Source organism: Triplophysa dalaica, chromosome 22 (genome assembly GCF_015846415.1).
Source record: "Triplophysa dalaica isolate WHDGS20190420 chromosome 22, ASM1584641v1, whole genome shotgun sequence".
NCBI lineage: Eukaryota > Metazoa > Chordata > Actinopteri > Cypriniformes > Nemacheilidae > Triplophysa > Triplophysa dalaica.
Window position 1 is genome coordinate 10,174,709 of NC_079563.1, and position 15,299 is coordinate 10,190,007.

Below are 15,299 nucleotides of genomic sequence, written 5' to 3' on the forward strand. Positions count from 1 at the left end.
AATGACATAAAGGTCCTTGTGTTATATGTAAACTACTTGTTAAAGCTCTTGTTGTCATATCTGCCTGAATAAACATGTATCTCATTTGATAACTAATTAAAAAATTCTCTCACAGATCCATTTTCGAGTCACATGACAATTAAGATCATTCCACACTAATGCCGCAGACTCAACACAGTTCTCCTTTGTTCGTCCGTTGGGTTCTCCAGACTTCCAGAAGCTGAAACTACAGATGAGCATTAGATGTTCAGTGGTGTTTTCTGTGTGATATGATACTGACTGTGAGAATCATTGGTTGATAATAATCTGTTCAATTTAGTGATTTCCTACCCAGAGGTCATTGCGCTGCCATCAACCCATTTCCATCTGCCCTCCTCATCGCTATCAGACAAACCAATCCAGAATCTTTCTTTACAAGTTTTCTTCTCAATAAAATCCTGAAAAGATCAAATAACACATTCATATTATAAGCAATTTTTTACCAAAACCTATCACAGCAGCAAAACATGTTTCACTCACTTGTTCCTCTTTGTTGTTAATGATGATCAGATCTGCTCCTCTCTCTCTACAGTATCTTCTGCTCTCAGTCCAGTTCTTCTTCTCAGATGAAATGAAGTACAAACTGAATTTATAGTAAATCCATCCATCTGTACAAACAAACAGCTCTAAATCTTTATTTCTCAAGACACTTTACAACACAATTGATCATTCTATTTATTCCACACTTTTAATAGTGAAGATTTTGTGGTTTTTTGTCCAAGATTACCATAAAGATGTGTCCTCAGCTCTTCGTATAGTTTAGTAACATTATTGAACTTGGCTCTTAATTCATCTCTATCTTCTGTGATGTTGGTATATTTGGTTAGTAGTTGGTCTCTCTCTTGTGTGATGTTGATGTAGTTGTTGTGAAACTGGTGATTGTTTGTATAGATCAGGACACACAACACTATGACTGCAGTCAGTAGAAGAACACACAGCACCACCAAACACACTAGAACTGATCTGTGACTTCTATTCTTTACAGTCTCACTTCCTGAAGATGACAGACATGGAGTATGTTAACCCTTCATGTATCATTTATGACAACTTCACTCAGGATGTTTTCCAATATGTTTTTATTGCTCTTAGGACAATGAAAAACAATATTTGTACCTATTTTACACATTAAGACCACACATACATTCAGATGTGAAAAGATTAAGATTTTCATATCTTTTTTTCTATTTTCTTTTTTTTAGCAAAAAAAAATGTGTCTTTACCGGTACACTGAAGTGATTGTTGTCTGTTTGTATTGGAGTCTGTTTGTGTCCTGAAGTCATCTGCACTCTCATAGATCTCCACCATCATCTCCACTCTCTCTCTGTCCATTCCCTGAATCACATTAGGCGCAGTATTGTAAATAACATAAGAAGACATTTCAAGTCTTCAGGTAGTAAACACTGCTAATGATAAATCTATTTCCTTTGTAGTTCTTTGTATGTTGCTGCAGGTCTCCGCTCTTTTCTGAATGACACAACATTACGGAACTGCTCTAATAATAAATGTGTGAAGACTTAAAGGATTGTAGATGTCTTCACTGTAGCTGTAGTTTAATGTGCATCTCTTCACCATTAACACCACACAAATTTACATTCAAATTAGTCTCTTAGCAGACAATAATAAAAATGATTAATAAGTGTTAACTTAAACTTTTCTTCTATTTTTATTAGTGTGAATAGCAAAATGAAACTTGCATGTTTCACGACTATGTGTGGCAATTGAGATCACGTGACTTTCAACAAGTACAAGAACAGTTTAGAGCTGCTTATAAAGTGATGCATATTAACAAACAGTTTATCAACAAGATAAACTATTATTTATATTCTATACGATTATAATACATTTGTTATTTGTCAGCTGCATTTCTCATTCCAGCTCACTAGAGGGCAGTAAACGTTACAGAGACTTTCAAAGTGCTCGTGAAGAAGTGAAACCGGTGTGTTTACAGTCATGGTAGAAGCTGTAATGAAACTCTACATTTATAAAGACATTAAAAGCAGTCAGACATGTTTATTCTGTAATAGTGCAGATCATTATTGACAGCGGAAAAAGATGAGGAATTGTTTTTAAAATAATATAACGTTTAGAAGGCTCGTGTGTGCTTTAAAATGATCAGCCAAATTTTTATGTTGTCGTCAAAGGGAGATCACCTCATATATAAAGACTGTATCCTTCAAACTGACATATCACTTGTGCATTTCTGTCTGTCCTGTTGCACAAATTCTGTTATGAATGCTTTTAGTGTGTTTAAGCTTCATTCGCAACAACATTATTGTGTGCTTCGTGTTGTTCTGTTGATTTATGTTGCTTAATTCTGCATCTCAGTCCGAGGAGAGGCCAGTAAAGACTCCATTAATGTCTTTTATGAGATGGTCACAGCTCTAAGTGGTGATCAGCCTCCGGTAGTCATGGTAACACAAGCTTTATTCAGATGATGCATGACTGTACTATAGTCAGAATGCACTATATTAATGTTTTGTCATTTATTTTCAAAGGCAGATCCAAGAATAAGTGACGTTTTAAATGTGCCTTTTGTTTTTTCCAGACACACAAAGACCTTCATTTCATCCATGTAAGGCAGGGTGGACTTTATTTTGTGGCGTCCACCAAGACAAACCCATCCCCATTTACCATAATCGAGTTCCTTAACAGGTAAAGAAACATTCCTTTTATCCTTTATTTTATCCTTATATTACAAGACTCTTAATGCATAGTAAATATCTTGGTGGTAATTGCATATATTGCGTTGCTGATAAGTTGTCTGAACAACATCATCCGCAAAACACTTTATTCTTAATGTAAAGATAAACATTTATGCTGTATGGGTCTTGTTACAGTTGTATTTTTTAATGCTTATCTCTTTATGTTAAATGCTTACCTGCATTACTGCTTGTAGATCATACTGCTTACAATGTCAAAGTCTTGGGTTTAATTCCTAGTGAATGTGCATGTTCATAAAATTTACCTTTTGCAAATGACTTCATCCTAAATGATTTACAGGCATTAGAGGTATTCATTTGATCTGTAATGAACCCATGACTATTGTGCTATAGCTTTATAATTTGGATAATGAAATTTATAAATGTAAAGAAAATTAAACACAAAAGTTTTGTGTGTCGCAGATTAGCAGCTCTCACAAAGGACTACTGCGGCAGTCTGTCAGAGAAATCAGTGCGGATGAATTTTGCACTCATTTATGAGCTGCTGGATGAGATGGTGGTAAGCGTTCTCTCTTTTATTTACACACTCATAAAAACAAATACAATTATTTTGACAGTCATAAAGCCACACCCATTCTCCATATCTGTCTTTCTATTCTTCAGGACTTTGGCTACATACAGACGACCTCAACAGACATGCTTAAAAATTTCATCCAGACAGAGGCTGTAACATCCAAACCCTTCAGTCTTTTTGACCTCAGTAATGTTGGCCTGGTAAATTATTTTTCTCTTATCGCTATAGATACTTTGACCCAGTGTAAATCAGAATGTTGCTCCGTGTTTAATATGACTTCAAATAACATTTTCTTATTAAAAGTGTATCTAACATAATTAATGTTAATGTTGTTATGACAGAACTAGATTGCTTAAATTTTAATCCGCATCAACCGCCTTTTAAATTAAAATGAAAACTATGTAGTTTTTTTTCAATATAACCTTTGCTGTCAGTGTAAATGCACTGCTACACCTTCAAATATATTTTGTTATATTCTAGTTTGGTTCAGAGACCCAGCAAAATAAAGTGGCCCCTAGTGTTGCAGCCAGTCGTCCTATAATGTCCAGTAGAGGAGAGCAAGTGGGTGTTTTCTTTGATTTAAGTTAAGGTTAACAGTGAGGATCTTAATACGCACCCTGACATTTCATCTTTCTGGCTGCAGGGCGGAAAGAATGAGATCTTTGTGGATGTTATAGAAAGACTGTCTGTGGTTATGGGCTCCAAAGTGAGTACAAATCTATTCTTGTTAAGTAACATTTAAAAATTTACCCGTTGATCACCTACTGTACATCTTTTGTTTCTATTTTCCTTCTTTTAAAGGGTGTTCTAATGAAAGCAGATATTCAGGGAGAGATTAGAATAAAATGCTTTCTCCCATCCTGTTCAGGTGGGTCGACTGATCTTCTTAGCAAATGTAAATTGGAAGGAGATCGTTTCTTTTGTATGACCATACAGTTTCTCAATCTGTCGTTTATTCTGTAGAAATGCGGATTGGGCTGAACGAGGAGCTCAATATTGGAAAGTCCCAGCTAAAAGGTTAAATATCTACACAGATCAGTCCAAACGCTTATCCTTCATTACAGCTACGATAAACCCGTTTTTCTCTCTTCCTCAGGCTACAATACTGCTGTGTGTGTAGATGAATGCAGATTCCACCAGGCTGTTAATCTGGATGAATTTGATACTTTCAGAATACTAAAAGTTTGTCCGAGCCAAGGAGAGGTAAATTGCCTCGGGCACAAACTTGGCAGATTGCATTGCAGAATGTGTATGTTAATAGTTTGATGTCTCTTTTTAACAGCAAACGGTGATGCAGTATCAGTTATGTGATGAGCTGCCGTGCCCACCACCATTTCAGTTATTCCCTTCTGTAGAAAAAGATTATGTGAACAGGTCTGTGTCGTAATATATGTCCAATAGCTTGTCAGAAAAAAAGATTTACAAAAAGTGTAAAGATGTCTAAATGTATTGCCTCCCATGGCTTTTTGCTGCCTTTTTGCAGGGTTTTGATCTTCCTTAAACTTAGATGTGATCTTCCACCGAAAAGGTCAGTTTAAATACATTTGTTGGGGAGAATGTTAGGTTAATCTATAAATGTCAATGAAGAACAATACAGATCTAAAACAGTACACATCACTTCTACTTTACATTTTGCTGCAGTACGGCCCTGAATGTCTCCGTCACTGTACCTGTGCCAAAAGGTGCTATAAGGTCAGATAGGATGCATTTCCAGAATAACTAATCTTTAAATGTTCAGGATCAATAGCTTATTGATTTGCCATCCTGTACAGTATGTCTCAGGAACTCAGTAGTCCCGACCAGACGGCTGAACTGCAGCCTAAGAACAAAGCCCTTCTGTGGGAGATCCCACGTTTTCCAGGAGGAGCACAACTATCAGCACTGTTTAAGGTAACTTGGTTCACTATTAGAATTATTAGTTAGTTTTTGATACACTTAAACCTTCAAACTCAACTTAATTGAACATATTAAAATCAGTACATACTGTAGTGATAACTCTAGATGGCCCTAAGAACTGTTATGGCATGGATTATTCTAGTTGAAAAATTACCTTTGGCATCCCTGAAACAGGCCTACTCCTACATTTAAAATGAAATATACCAACAAACAAAAACCTGACATCTAAAATGTAAATCTAGTAGAAACAATTTATAATGTGAAAACTAAATAGTCCAACAAGAAATAAAAGAAATTAAAACTGACAGCTCAACTACCTTGGTTCTGGTCACTGATCATATACTTTCTGAACCCACAGGTGGATGTTCCAGGTTTAAGCTCCGCCTCTTTGCTCGAGGTCGGCCCTGTCAGTATGTCCTTCGAACTTCCCAAACAAACATGCACCGGCCTTCAGATCCGCTTCCTCAGACTCTCTCCAACTCAGACAGGACTGTCACAACGATGGGTTCGATACGTCACTCATTCTGATTCCTACACCATACGTATCTGACCCATGGAACGAGCAATTAGTATAAAACACTACATCACTGGTTGATGATGTCACGAACTGCTGTTCAGATTTAAAAAATGGAAATTCATTTTAGTCTAAACATACAGAAAAATATTCACTTTTTTTGCCTTTTAATTTAAAAGGATGATTACTGGTGTACTTGCTTTGTGCTTGATGTATTGCGTTCAGTATATTTGTTCAATAAAGTATTATCAAGTTTTATGTCCTTGATTTATTTACCATTGGCCATGGAAATGATCGGCCACTATGAAACTGACGTTTTTGACCGGGATTTGATCAAATGTGACACTGAAAAATACATTAATAATTACATTTCTTCAATAATTATTGCATTCAAATTGCTCTTATTTAATTGTTTTGTTTAATAATGTATTCATATGCATTCAATTTAATCGGTTTTCTTACATCATTTGTATATAGTACATTAAAACATGTGAATAGCACATCTGTACATACAATATACACTGTTGCTCTTTTGTCATATGTTGTCTTTTGGCGAAAGTGTACTGTCTTCCTTCTTCTTTTTTTATTCCTTTTTTGTTACATGTCTTGTAAACTATATGTGCACTGGAAGCTTCTATCAATAAGACAAATTCCTTGTATGTCTAAATCACACTTGGCCGCTGCATAACATCAAAATACCGCGAGCACTCTTCTTCTCGCGGTACTGTGATGTCATGCACGCATCGTTCTGCGCAGGGCCGCATTTAGTCGACCACACGAGAATCGACTGATGCTCTAACGGTTGTATGGGTGGATGATCACGTGACCTTTCCTCCCATCGCCAGCTGCCAGGCAGCGACACAACACCCACAGAAACTGCTGTTTACACTCTGTGGCAAATCTCTGTTTTTCTGCACGAATTTCCACAGCCAAACCCTCCCTCATTATGGGGGACAAGGCAGGAACCCGGTGAGTGTTTTGACGTTACATATCTTCAAGAAGTCTTTCCGGTTATCATTATAAAGCTAACAACAGCGCAGCTAATATTCGCTGTATTGTTAATGGACGTAACGTAAGAGGGATAACGTGAGCATGATGCACAACTGCATTTAACTATCGCGTGAATTTTCTTATGTTTATGTTTTTCTTATGTCGAAAAACAAACATTTTCCTACGCATTTCCCACAGCTTGGTTGGAAGTCACTTCATTCTTTAACACGCATTTCAGATAGCCTGGAAGCTAGCAACAGCTGCTCATAGAAAACATACGCAAAATTCATATGTTGCATCAAACTACCCCATAAGTCATAATATCAGTTTTGTTAGTAATTTCAAACATGCACTTGTATGGACTATGGACGTTGCATGCAACTAGATCTCCCACCGAAGCCATTTGTTGCATTCCACCATTTGTCTGCACTCCTGCAGCCTGTTTCTGCAAAACAAACATGTGCAACTTCTGCACCATTTGCCTCACTTTAGCAACCAAGTCTATTTTCAGATACTTGATGATCAGATAGGGTTGCCTTCATTTGCTTCGTGGCTCTGCTAACGTCATCTTAAGAGTTCATGCATTGACTTCTTTCCATCTTCTACAGGGTATTCAAGAAGTCCAGTCCCAACTGCAAAGTAAGACTGTATTTGTGAATTTGTTACAATAAACTGAAACAGGAAGTTCTTCTGGACCAGCGTTGTTTACGTCTTAACACATTTGGTGTTTTCTTGCAGCTAACAGTGTACCTTGGGAAAAGAGATTTTGTAGACCATTTAGATCACGTGGACCCTGTTGGTGAGTTACTTATTTGCCAATTTGTTATCATCAACATGAAATGTCAAAAGTACGGATTTTAAATGAAACTATATTAACATGGAGGAAATTATATGTCTGTTGTAGATGGTGTCATCCTGATGGAGCCTGAATATCTCAAAGATAGAAAAGGTTAGCTCAAAAATAAATTTAATTTATGGCTTAGTTTCCCTGAAGCTATATCATTGTGTGTTTATTGTCACATGCTGTTTTATCTTGCCGTACATGTTGTTGTGGTTGTATATTATATGTGACTTTTTTCTATTCGTATTCCAGTATTTGTCACATTAACCTGCGCGTTTCGATATGGCCGTGAGGACCTTGACGTCCTAGGACTTTCCTTCCGGAAAGATCTTTACATCTCTACTTTCCAAGCCTATCCTCCCATCCCAGAGGATGCCAAGACTGGAAGTCGGCTGCAGGAGAGACTTTTGAAGAAATTGGGCCAAAATGCTTATCCTTTCCATTTCAATGTGAGCAGGAACTATTTTGGCAAAAAAAAAATGTGCAGTTCTTGGTGTGTGAGCAATATATTTAAATTCTATGTTAATTTGTTTTTGTAAGATACCACAAAACCTGCCATGTTCAGTTACCTTGCAGCCTGGGCCTGAGGATACAGGAAAGGTGATGTCACTTTCTTCCTTTTAACACTTAAAAACCTGAGACCTTATGGTTTGTAGCTCAGTTTCACATGTCATGTTTTGCTTTCCAAGTTTTGACAAAAGTTTGTTGACCCAACTTCAGGCCTGTGGGGTGGATTTTGAGATCAGGGCGTTCTGTGCCAAATCGATGGAAGAGAAGAATCACAAAAGGTTTGAACTAAATGTTTTCTGAGACGCATTACTTTTTACACCTTGTACTAACATGCATCTCCTCTGTCCGTGTTATTTTTTAAAAGGCATGCTTTCTAATTTCACAGGAATTCAGTTCGGCTCATAATACGTAAAGTCCAATATGCCCCAGAGAAACCCGGTCCACAGCCGATGGTGGAGACAACAAGAAGTTTCCTTATGTCAGACCGATCTTTACATCTAGAGGCTTCTCTTGATAAAGAGGTACGATACGTTTTGCACAGATGAGTTTTACTAGTATTTTGGTTCAAGTTGTAAGTTCGATCTCATCAAACAGCTGTATTACCATGGAGAACCCATCAGTGTTAATGTCCACGTCACAAATAACTCAACCAAGACTGTCAAAAGAGTTAAAATATCAGGTGAGAGATTGTTTTGCTGACATTGATTTATTAACCTCTATAATGTTTACATAATATTACTCTATTTATTGTATACAATGTCTTTCTCTCCAGTTCGACAGTATGCTGATATTTGTCTCTTCAGTACAGCACAGTACAAATGTCCAGTGGCTCAGATAGAGGCTGAGTAAGTCTCTCTCTCTCACGTTCGCTTCTTCATGTTTGTGGATTACCTTGATCCTTTGGATCTGTCTTTGTGTTCTGCAGCGATCAGGTGGCATCCAGCTCTACGTTCTGCAAAGTCTACACGCTCACCCCCACCCTCAACAACAATCGGGAGAAGAGGGGACTGGCACTAGATGGAAAACTCAAACATGAAGACACCAACCTCGCATCTAGTACCATGTGAGTGTTACGTTGAACCACTTACAAATCCAGAAGACATGTGACTCAATGATCACTACATTCTGTATATGGGCTTTTCAGTGTGAAGGATGCCAGTAATAAAGAAGTTCTGGGAGTGTTGGTGTCATATCGGGTCAAAGTGAAACTGGTGGTATCTCGTGGAGGGTGAGTCAAGTGGTTCGTCAAACATTCTCCTATCCACAGTCTCATACTGGGGATCATTTGTGATTGGTGTTAGACGTCTTCACACGTGAAACGTTTTGTTGTTGTTTTTGTTTACAAAAGTTTCTTTGAGGGTTAAACACGGGTTGTTTATGCTGTATTGCCTGAGCTTGTAGATACGGATGACTGTTGGTGTAGCTCAGGGATGCTAGGTTGTGTTCCTTGAGGTTTTTTGACAAACTGTGACTACTTAAACGCAGAAATATTGTGTACATTCATTCGGCGAATATTATGTAAAATACAGACCTTTTAAAATAATGGTGCGCTTTTATTGTTAGCCGAATGCAGCGTCAAGGTATTCATATCTACTGTAAGTTTCCTTTAACTAGAAATTAATGCAGATGTTATATAATAGGGTTGGAACTGAACTCTCCATGAACAGGACTGAGCATCGCTGGTGTAGATCCTTCTGTGGCTTTGCAGTATTCTTGTGATTTATATTTCCCCTTAAACCCTCTGCCTCTCTTTGCTGCATGTTTAGGTTATCCAATCATTTTGTCACTCTCCCATTGTTTTATATTTCTCTCTCTGTCTGTTTCCTTCTCCATCTGTCTTTCCATCGCATCAGGCTTTTAAGCAGCTTGCTGGAGAGGTAAATACATCCCTTGTGCATTCTGGTGGCTTGCTGTTGTGTGTCTTCAGGTTTGATGTGAAAAGGAGATGTGCATATGTTCATTGCTATGGTCGTCAATACCCTGATGTCTCCTGTCTGATAACTCAGACTCATAACTGAGCACTAACCTCAGCACAGATATCTGGTATCTCATATTTTAGCCAAAACAAACTGCAGCCAAAAAAGCTATGTTTAAAAAAACTAAGCTACTAGTGTAACGGAGGCAAGCTAGTGTAGAGCTGTGCAGTATGTAAACCTCACTCCTCTGCCTCAAGGACTCTCTAGCGACAGACGCTAGAGACTGCGGTCTTTAGCCTCCTCGCTAGAGCGCCCGACTCCCATGCCGAACCGACCCTGTTCGAGGCCCGCCTGGTGCAGGTGTGGTTCGTTCCGGTTACACTAGCTTACCTGTAGCTCAGTGGTTAGAGCATGGTACCAGGAATGCCAAGGTCATTGGTTCGTTCCAAGGGATTGCACATCCTCAAATACAAATGTATAGTCGCTTTGGATAAAAGCTTCTGCCAAATGCATTAATGAACATATAAATGTACTATAAATAAAGTTTGGAAATTAGAATGTGATGAGTGTCAATATAGAAAACTTAATGGCCATGTAAATGTTTGATTTTCTGTATGCAAAAATATTTCTTGTTTTGATTTTGTAATGAAATCCTGTTAGTATGAATGTGAATATTTGCACAAAAAATGCAATTTTTTTTTGTCAGGGATGTTTCCGTGGAACTGCCTTTTGTCCTAATGCATCCAAAGCCCACAGACTTCTTCTTTCCCAGTTCACCTTCAGGTATTTGTGCATGGCAAATGTGAGCCTCATTTCTCACTTCGTGACACTGTCATAAATTTCAGAATAATAGTAATAATGTCTGTAAGCGACTTAAACGATTGGATATATGAACCCAGCATCCTATACAAACAGGATACAACAGGATTACTGGATAAATGTCATCATTAACTTAGTACTTCATTATAAAGTACATGCAAAACGAACTCTAACCTGTCCTTTTCCTTAACAGCTGCTCCAATGATGGATCCACCAATTGACACAAACCTGATAGAATTTGAGACAAAGTGAGACTCATTTTATATTTTCTAAATACGATATGTTCATACATAGAGTAGGCCTGTGTATTTTGGATTGTAAACTTGTTTTTCTTTTACTCTAACAGCAGTTTAATAGCAGACGACGATTTTGTATTTGAGGACTTCGCTCGCTTGCGCTTAAAAGGAATCATTGACAAGGAGGACTACTGAACATGAACACCTCGCTCACGAAGAACATAAGCCTTCCACAAAATAATCAACATTGAGCGATACCCTGAATAATCCTCGCTCTAACAATGAAGTATTTCTCATCTCATTGAGGTTGAAACAGTATTTGGACATGTATTTTATGGAGAGATGTAAACGGGTGGATAATATAACTTAAGCTAATGAAGGATCCCAGGGAATTATAAATGTTTCCATTGGCATGTGATAATTGTATCTCTTATAATGTGCCAACTTTTATGTTGAGAATGGCAAGGCAGTCTGAAACGATGGCCTGATTGCAATTTTTAATATATTCCATGTATTTATCCTTTTGCAGGGGCAGTCATGATATTCCTGTGAAGTGTGTAAAAAAGCTCCTTGTGCTTTACACAATGACAGTTGGTTTCAGTGATGTGCATGTTTCCAAGTGCTGCTGTTTAGGGTGATATGTGACTAAACGCATTCCTGCAGGTTGTAAATATTTGAAAGTGCTGCTTTGATTTGTTGAATGGCTGCATTTGGTTAAAAAATTTAAAAATTCAACTAAAGGATGTGTGAAGATTTAACATCCCTCAGGGGAACTGAACAAAAAACATTGTCAACGTGTTATTGCAATTTTCATAATAACAGGATACACTGTTTGCCATTTTATTTTATTTTAAAACTGAATTTTTATTTAATTTTTTTAATAAAATTAAAAAACTATATGGCTGTGTTATTAAATTAAGAATAAGCTTATGTGTTCGGAAGAAATGTTATGCTTGTGTTTTATTTAAGCATTCTCCTATACTTGTTAAGTTTGACCAAAAATAAAAAATGTGTCATCATTTACTCACCCTCGTCATTTTAAACCTGTATGACTTTCTTTATTCCACAGAACACAAAAGGTATTTTGAAAAATGTGCTGTTGGGTACCAAGTTTCCTCAAAATATCTTATTTTGTGTTATGCAGAACCAAGAAAGTCATACAGGTTTGAAATGAATAGAGGTGAATAAATGATGACACAATATTTATTTTTGGCTGAACTATCACTTTAAATGATTATAATAAAACAATTCCCAAGATTGTACAGAGAATGTGTCACAGAGAAGTCTTAAGAAGGCAGACGTTGTTGTTGAGGCTCCATAGTTTTAATTTCTGAGGTGCTGTTGGCTACACATGGTGGTGGTGGTGGACGAGAGCGGGCACGATAACGCTTCTTCATTCGACCGGCTAAACGCTGCCACCTAGTGGACACAATCAAACGAATTCATTTGAAGGTGCAAATCAATATACACACTTTAAAACCTTATATGAATGGCATGTCTGTGTTCACCTTTCTTGTGTTGCATTGTGTTTGTTAATCCTCTTGGCTTCTTCTTTTTTCTCCTCTAACCAGCGGTCTAGAAACTGCTCTTTCTGTAGGTTGACAGAAGTAAGATCCTCCTTCACTGTCTGGTGCTCCAATCTCAGGACTGACAGTTCTTTTGATTGACACTCCAGTTGATACTCATATTCTGCAAGATCTGCCCGTAGTGAAGAAGCTCCCTGAGCCAAGACAATCGCTTCTGTCCTGTAGCGGGTAATTCTACAGCAGTAAAATATAGAACTCAATATAAGTTAAGAGCCTTTAGCTTTATTATAAACGTCTAGCTGTCGTTGAAAGTTGACCTACTGGGAATGACAGTACTGTAACTCCGCCTCCTTCAGGTATAGACTGCTGGTCAGCTCTGAGATGGTCTGTTTAAGCTATACAGAAATATGAAATTTTCTAAATGCAGAACTGTTATTTCTACAGTACGCCATTTGACACCATGCTGTTTGTTGGAGAATAAATTAATACCAATATAAAGAAGTAAAATTAACCTGATTAAGCTTAAAACACATTACAAAACAACCATGTTGAGTTTTGGAAAATGGTATGTGGTGAGAAGAACAGCGGTTTGGTTAAGCGTGCAGTTTTTCAGTGATGGTACCTGCTGATTAAGAAACTCAACTTCATTCACTTGGAGATAAAGTGTGCCACCTTCATCTGGACATCTCTTATTGGTTTTGGACCTTATTCAAAAGAAAGAAAAACATAAATTAGCTTAAAATTAATGCAGCAACTGATATGAGCAATTTCAGGGTGAGATCTTCAAACCTTGATATATAAATTCTTAGAAAATGGATATATATTTCCAATATATTGAATCATCTTCTTATATTTGACTAGACGCCGTTGAGTCCATACATCAAAAGAAAACCTCACATGGGTATTGAAACCACCAAATATTGACATCTTGGCTATTTCTATGGTGAAATAAACCTTAATTCTTCATGGTAAGTTTGTATTTCCATAAAAAGGCCAATACATGTCATTTTAAGTTAGCCAACAAGTCAATTGAACATGTGTAATAATTCACATGCTGCCAGGCAGTACCTTAATGTGTCCATGTCCTTCCAGAGCTTCATGTGAAAGTCCAGCATCTCCTCCAGCCTGGACACTGTCAGGAGAAGGTCATTGTAAAAACACAACCTGTTCTTCTTGCTTATTTGTCTTTGCTTATCTAAAATGAAACGTACCCTTCCCATAAAGGCCAGAGAAGGGATCTTTCTCCCTGCAGTCCCTGTGAAACAGCTCTGCCCGCACGTGACTCTTCCAAGACTCCATGACTGTGTTTGTAACAGAGAGAAACCTTTCCGTCTGCCCAGTTTTTAAAAAGTACTATTTTGGTATATTAACATTTGGTTTTGAGTCAAACTCTGTTGTCAAAGTTTTCTTCCAGCTGGTAAACAAACCGCTATAATTACTGGTGTAACATTGATTATCTCTGATAGGCACTCCGCAAGCTTCGCGTGTTTGTCAGAATGACCCTCCGCGTTTGCCGTAGTCTTGCTCCTACTGCCTACTGACCGCTGCTTTGTGTACGAATTGGTGTAAAATATTCTCACATCTTCAATTTTTAGCGTTAATGCGAGTAGTTTAACGATATTTAACGACCATTTTATTTTTAGTAGTATATCTATGTTTTGTTACCGAGCAGACGTGTTGTTTGGTTATTAGCTAACTTCTGTTAGCTTGCGTGTTTATCGGAGTGTGTTTTTCCGTTTACCTTATGTTTACAGGTTGTGTTTAAAATGGCTAATGACCGATTGAGATTACTAGAAGACGTGGAAAAGGAGATCGCGTTAGTTCTGCAGAGCGCTGGTGTGTATTCATTTGGTCTCATCTGAAATATTGTATTATTCGCTAAGTTACACAAACGTAAATAAATCATACTCGAATATGCCATTGGTCAGAATACATCAAGCAACATCAGTTCATTCATTATATGTTTTTCAGGAACTATTGTGCTGGAGCTTTCCAAAGAAAAAGCGAATGCAAATTTGTTAGACCGACAGCTGAATCAGTTCCAGACCTCCATCAATAGAGTAGAGAATGAACTCAGTGCACAGATCAGATATCTGACACAGGTGTGTGTTTGTGTGTCTTTACTTGTCGTCATATATGATGTAGTATTTGTATCTGAGAAGATTTATAAAAAGAAAGAGTGCCTTTGTAGTATGTGAGATCTTTTAATTGCTTTGAAATTACATGCTTCTTATATATAGTTTAATGCTCAATATATATATAAAGTAGGGGAACTCCTTAAATCTTTTCTTATTACAAAATAAACATAGCATTACATTTATTTATACTAACTTTGTGTTCCTTTTCTGCTTATGAGTAAAGGTTGCAACGGGTCAGCCTCATGAAGGATCGACATACTCAGCCAGAAAGGACTGCCAGATGGCCTTAAACCGAGCAGAATACGCCCGTGTTAAACTGGGAGACCTGGCACGGACCTGTGAAATGATGCTTGATCCACAGACATAAAGGCAACCATTTTATGGACTATGGTTTTGTGAAATCTGACTGTAATCCTGATGGTAAAGGCCAAACTACATATCAAGAGTTTGAATACTGCCTCCAACGCTGTCGACAACATTCTTATTTTGTATGGAAAAACTCAGATAACCAACCAAATGTTTAACTCTAAAAATTGGCTGTGGAATTTTCTGAAAGCCTTCGTTGTGTTTTTACTTATTTTGTTACCGCTATTTAATAATTTAGTCTAAAAATAAAACGTTTTTTTTCCCAGTATTTTAT

The 15,299-nt window shown here is 37.4% G+C and overlaps 5 protein-coding genes across 11 annotated transcripts; 3 read left to right on the plus strand and 2 right to left on the minus strand.

Annotated features, from left to right (window-relative positions):
• Positions 1-68: 68 nt before the first annotated feature.
• On the minus strand, positions 69-5,583 carry LOC130411773 (C-type lectin domain family 4 member M-like). Of its 2 annotated transcripts, XM_056736641.1 has the most exons (5): positions 5,487-5,583; positions 1,260-1,371; positions 520-647; positions 331-437; positions 69-226 (listed from the first exon to the last, which is right to left on the minus strand). In XM_056736641.1, the coding sequence occupies exons 2-5, from the start codon at positions 1,366-1,368 to the stop codon at positions 97-99; spliced, it is 474 nt and encodes a 157-aa protein (XP_056592619.1). In that variant the 5' UTR covers positions 1,369-1,371; positions 5,487-5,583; the 3' UTR covers positions 69-96. The 2 variants fall into 2 exon arrangements, with proteins under 2 accessions (XP_056592619.1, XP_056592618.1); XM_056736640.1 differs by lacking the exon at positions 5,487-5,583 and having other exon boundaries at positions 1,260-1,432.
• LOC130411772 (AP-4 complex subunit mu-1-like) lies at positions 1,973-5,941 on the plus strand. The gene is made up of 15 exons (XM_056736639.1): positions 1,973-2,205; positions 2,365-2,450; positions 2,585-2,691; positions 3,162-3,258; positions 3,363-3,473; positions 3,754-3,834; positions 3,917-3,979; positions 4,075-4,141; positions 4,237-4,290; positions 4,370-4,476; positions 4,556-4,647; positions 4,757-4,801; positions 4,915-4,965; positions 5,046-5,163; positions 5,528-5,941. Exons 1-15 carry the CDS (start codon positions 2,148-2,150, stop codon positions 5,717-5,719), a joined length of 1,329 nt encoding a protein of 442 aa, XP_056592617.1. The 5' UTR covers positions 1,973-2,147; the 3' UTR covers positions 5,720-5,941.
• A 570-nt stretch (positions 5,942-6,511) lies between these two features.
• Positions 6,512-11,892, plus strand: arrb2a (arrestin, beta 2a). Of its 4 annotated transcripts, none has more exons than XM_056735903.1 (16): positions 6,512-6,652; positions 7,282-7,312; positions 7,412-7,472; positions 7,578-7,622; positions 7,767-7,963; positions 8,055-8,114; positions 8,235-8,302; positions 8,410-8,545; positions 8,619-8,703; positions 8,797-8,869; positions 8,950-9,087; positions 9,169-9,252; positions 9,878-9,901; positions 10,647-10,723; positions 10,953-11,007; positions 11,106-11,892. In XM_056735903.1, the coding sequence occupies exons 1-16, from the start codon at positions 6,630-6,632 to the stop codon at positions 11,188-11,190; spliced, it is 1,242 nt and encodes a 413-aa protein (XP_056591881.1). In that variant the 5' UTR covers positions 6,512-6,629; the 3' UTR covers positions 11,191-11,892. The 4 variants fall into 4 exon arrangements, with proteins under 4 accessions (XP_056591881.1, XP_056591882.1, XP_056591883.1 ...); XM_056735904.1 differs by having other exon boundaries at positions 11,109-11,892; XM_056735905.1 differs by lacking the exon at positions 9,878-9,901.
• A 119-nt stretch (positions 11,893-12,011) lies between these two features.
• On the minus strand, positions 12,012-14,559 carry si:ch1073-143l10.2 (uncharacterized protein LOC565165 homolog). The gene is made up of 7 exons (XM_056735907.1): positions 14,430-14,559; positions 13,733-13,822; positions 13,590-13,653; positions 13,144-13,225; positions 12,843-12,916; positions 12,504-12,755; positions 12,012-12,414 (listed from the first exon to the last, which is right to left on the minus strand). Exons 1-7 carry the CDS (start codon positions 14,440-14,442, stop codon positions 12,282-12,284), a joined length of 708 nt encoding a protein of 235 aa, XP_056591885.1. The 5' UTR covers positions 14,443-14,559; the 3' UTR covers positions 12,012-12,281.
• On the plus strand, positions 13,853-15,293 carry med11 (mediator complex subunit 11). 3 transcript variants are annotated; one of them, XM_056735913.1, is made up of 4 exons: positions 13,853-13,871; positions 14,276-14,357; positions 14,493-14,623; positions 14,883-15,293. In XM_056735913.1, the coding sequence occupies exons 2-4, from the start codon at positions 14,288-14,290 to the stop codon at positions 15,024-15,026; spliced, it is 345 nt and encodes a 114-aa protein (XP_056591891.1). In that variant the 5' UTR covers positions 13,853-13,871; positions 14,276-14,287; the 3' UTR covers positions 15,027-15,293. The 3 variants fall into 3 exon arrangements, with proteins under 3 accessions (XP_056591891.1, XP_056591890.1, XP_056591889.1); XM_056735912.1 differs by lacking the exon at positions 13,853-13,871 and adding an exon at positions 13,977-14,074; XM_056735911.1 differs by lacking the exon at positions 13,853-13,871 and having other exon boundaries at positions 14,010-14,357.
• Positions 15,294-15,299: the final 6 nt, after the last annotated feature.

Excerpts from the sequence above, each read along its gene's own strand:
- LOC130411772 (XM_056736639.1), top strand. The coding sequence starts at position 2,148 with ATGATCAGCCAAATTTTTATGTTGTCGTCAAAGGGAGATCACCTCATA. Across the intron at positions 4,477-4,555 it reads TTTGTCCGAGCCAAGGAGAG|CAAACGGTGATGCAGTATCA; the intron begins GTAAATTGCCTC and ends TCTTTTTAACAG. Across the intron at positions 4,802-4,914 it reads TGTGATCTTCCACCGAAAAG|TACGGCCCTGAATGTCTCCG; the intron begins GTCAGTTTAAAT and ends ATTTTGCTGCAG.
- med11 (XM_056735913.1), top strand. The coding sequence starts at position 14,288 with ATGGCTAATGACCGATTGAGATTACTAGAAGACGTGGAAAAGGAGATC. Across the intron at positions 14,358-14,492 it reads GTTAGTTCTGCAGAGCGCTG|GAACTATTGTGCTGGAGCTT; the intron begins GTGTGTATTCAT and ends TATGTTTTTCAG. Across the intron at positions 14,624-14,882 it reads AGATCAGATATCTGACACAG|GTTGCAACGGGTCAGCCTCA; the intron begins GTGTGTGTTTGT and ends TTATGAGTAAAG.
- si:ch1073-143l10.2 (XM_056735907.1), bottom strand. Across the intron at positions 13,654-13,732 it reads CTCTGGCCTTTATGGGAAGG|TGTCCAGGCTGGAGGAGATG; the intron begins GTACGTTTCATT and ends TTCTCCTGACAG. Across the intron at positions 12,917-13,143 it reads TTGAGTTTCTTAATCAGCAG|CTTAAACAGACCATCTCAGA; the intron begins GTACCATCACTG and ends ATTTCTGTATAG.
- LOC130411773 (XM_056736640.1), bottom strand. The coding sequence starts at position 1,416 with ATGTCTTCTTATGTTATTTACAATACTGCGCCTAATGTGATTCAGGGA. Across the intron at positions 648-1,259 it reads ACAATCACTTCAGTGTACCG|ATGGATGGATTTACTATAAA; the intron begins GTAAAGACACAT and ends TTGTTTGTACAG. Across the intron at positions 227-330 it reads GGCAGCGCAATGACCTCTGG|TTTCAGCTTCTGGAAGTCTG; the intron begins GTAGGAAATCAC and ends GCTCATCTGTAG.
- arrb2a (XM_056735903.1), top strand. The coding sequence starts at position 6,630 with ATGGGGGACAAGGCAGGAACCCG. Across the intron at positions 6,653-7,281 it reads GGGGACAAGGCAGGAACCCG|GGTATTCAAGAAGTCCAGTC; the intron begins GTGAGTGTTTTG and ends CATCTTCTACAG. Across the intron at positions 7,623-7,766 it reads ATATCTCAAAGATAGAAAAG|TATTTGTCACATTAACCTGC; the intron begins GTTAGCTCAAAA and ends TTCGTATTCCAG.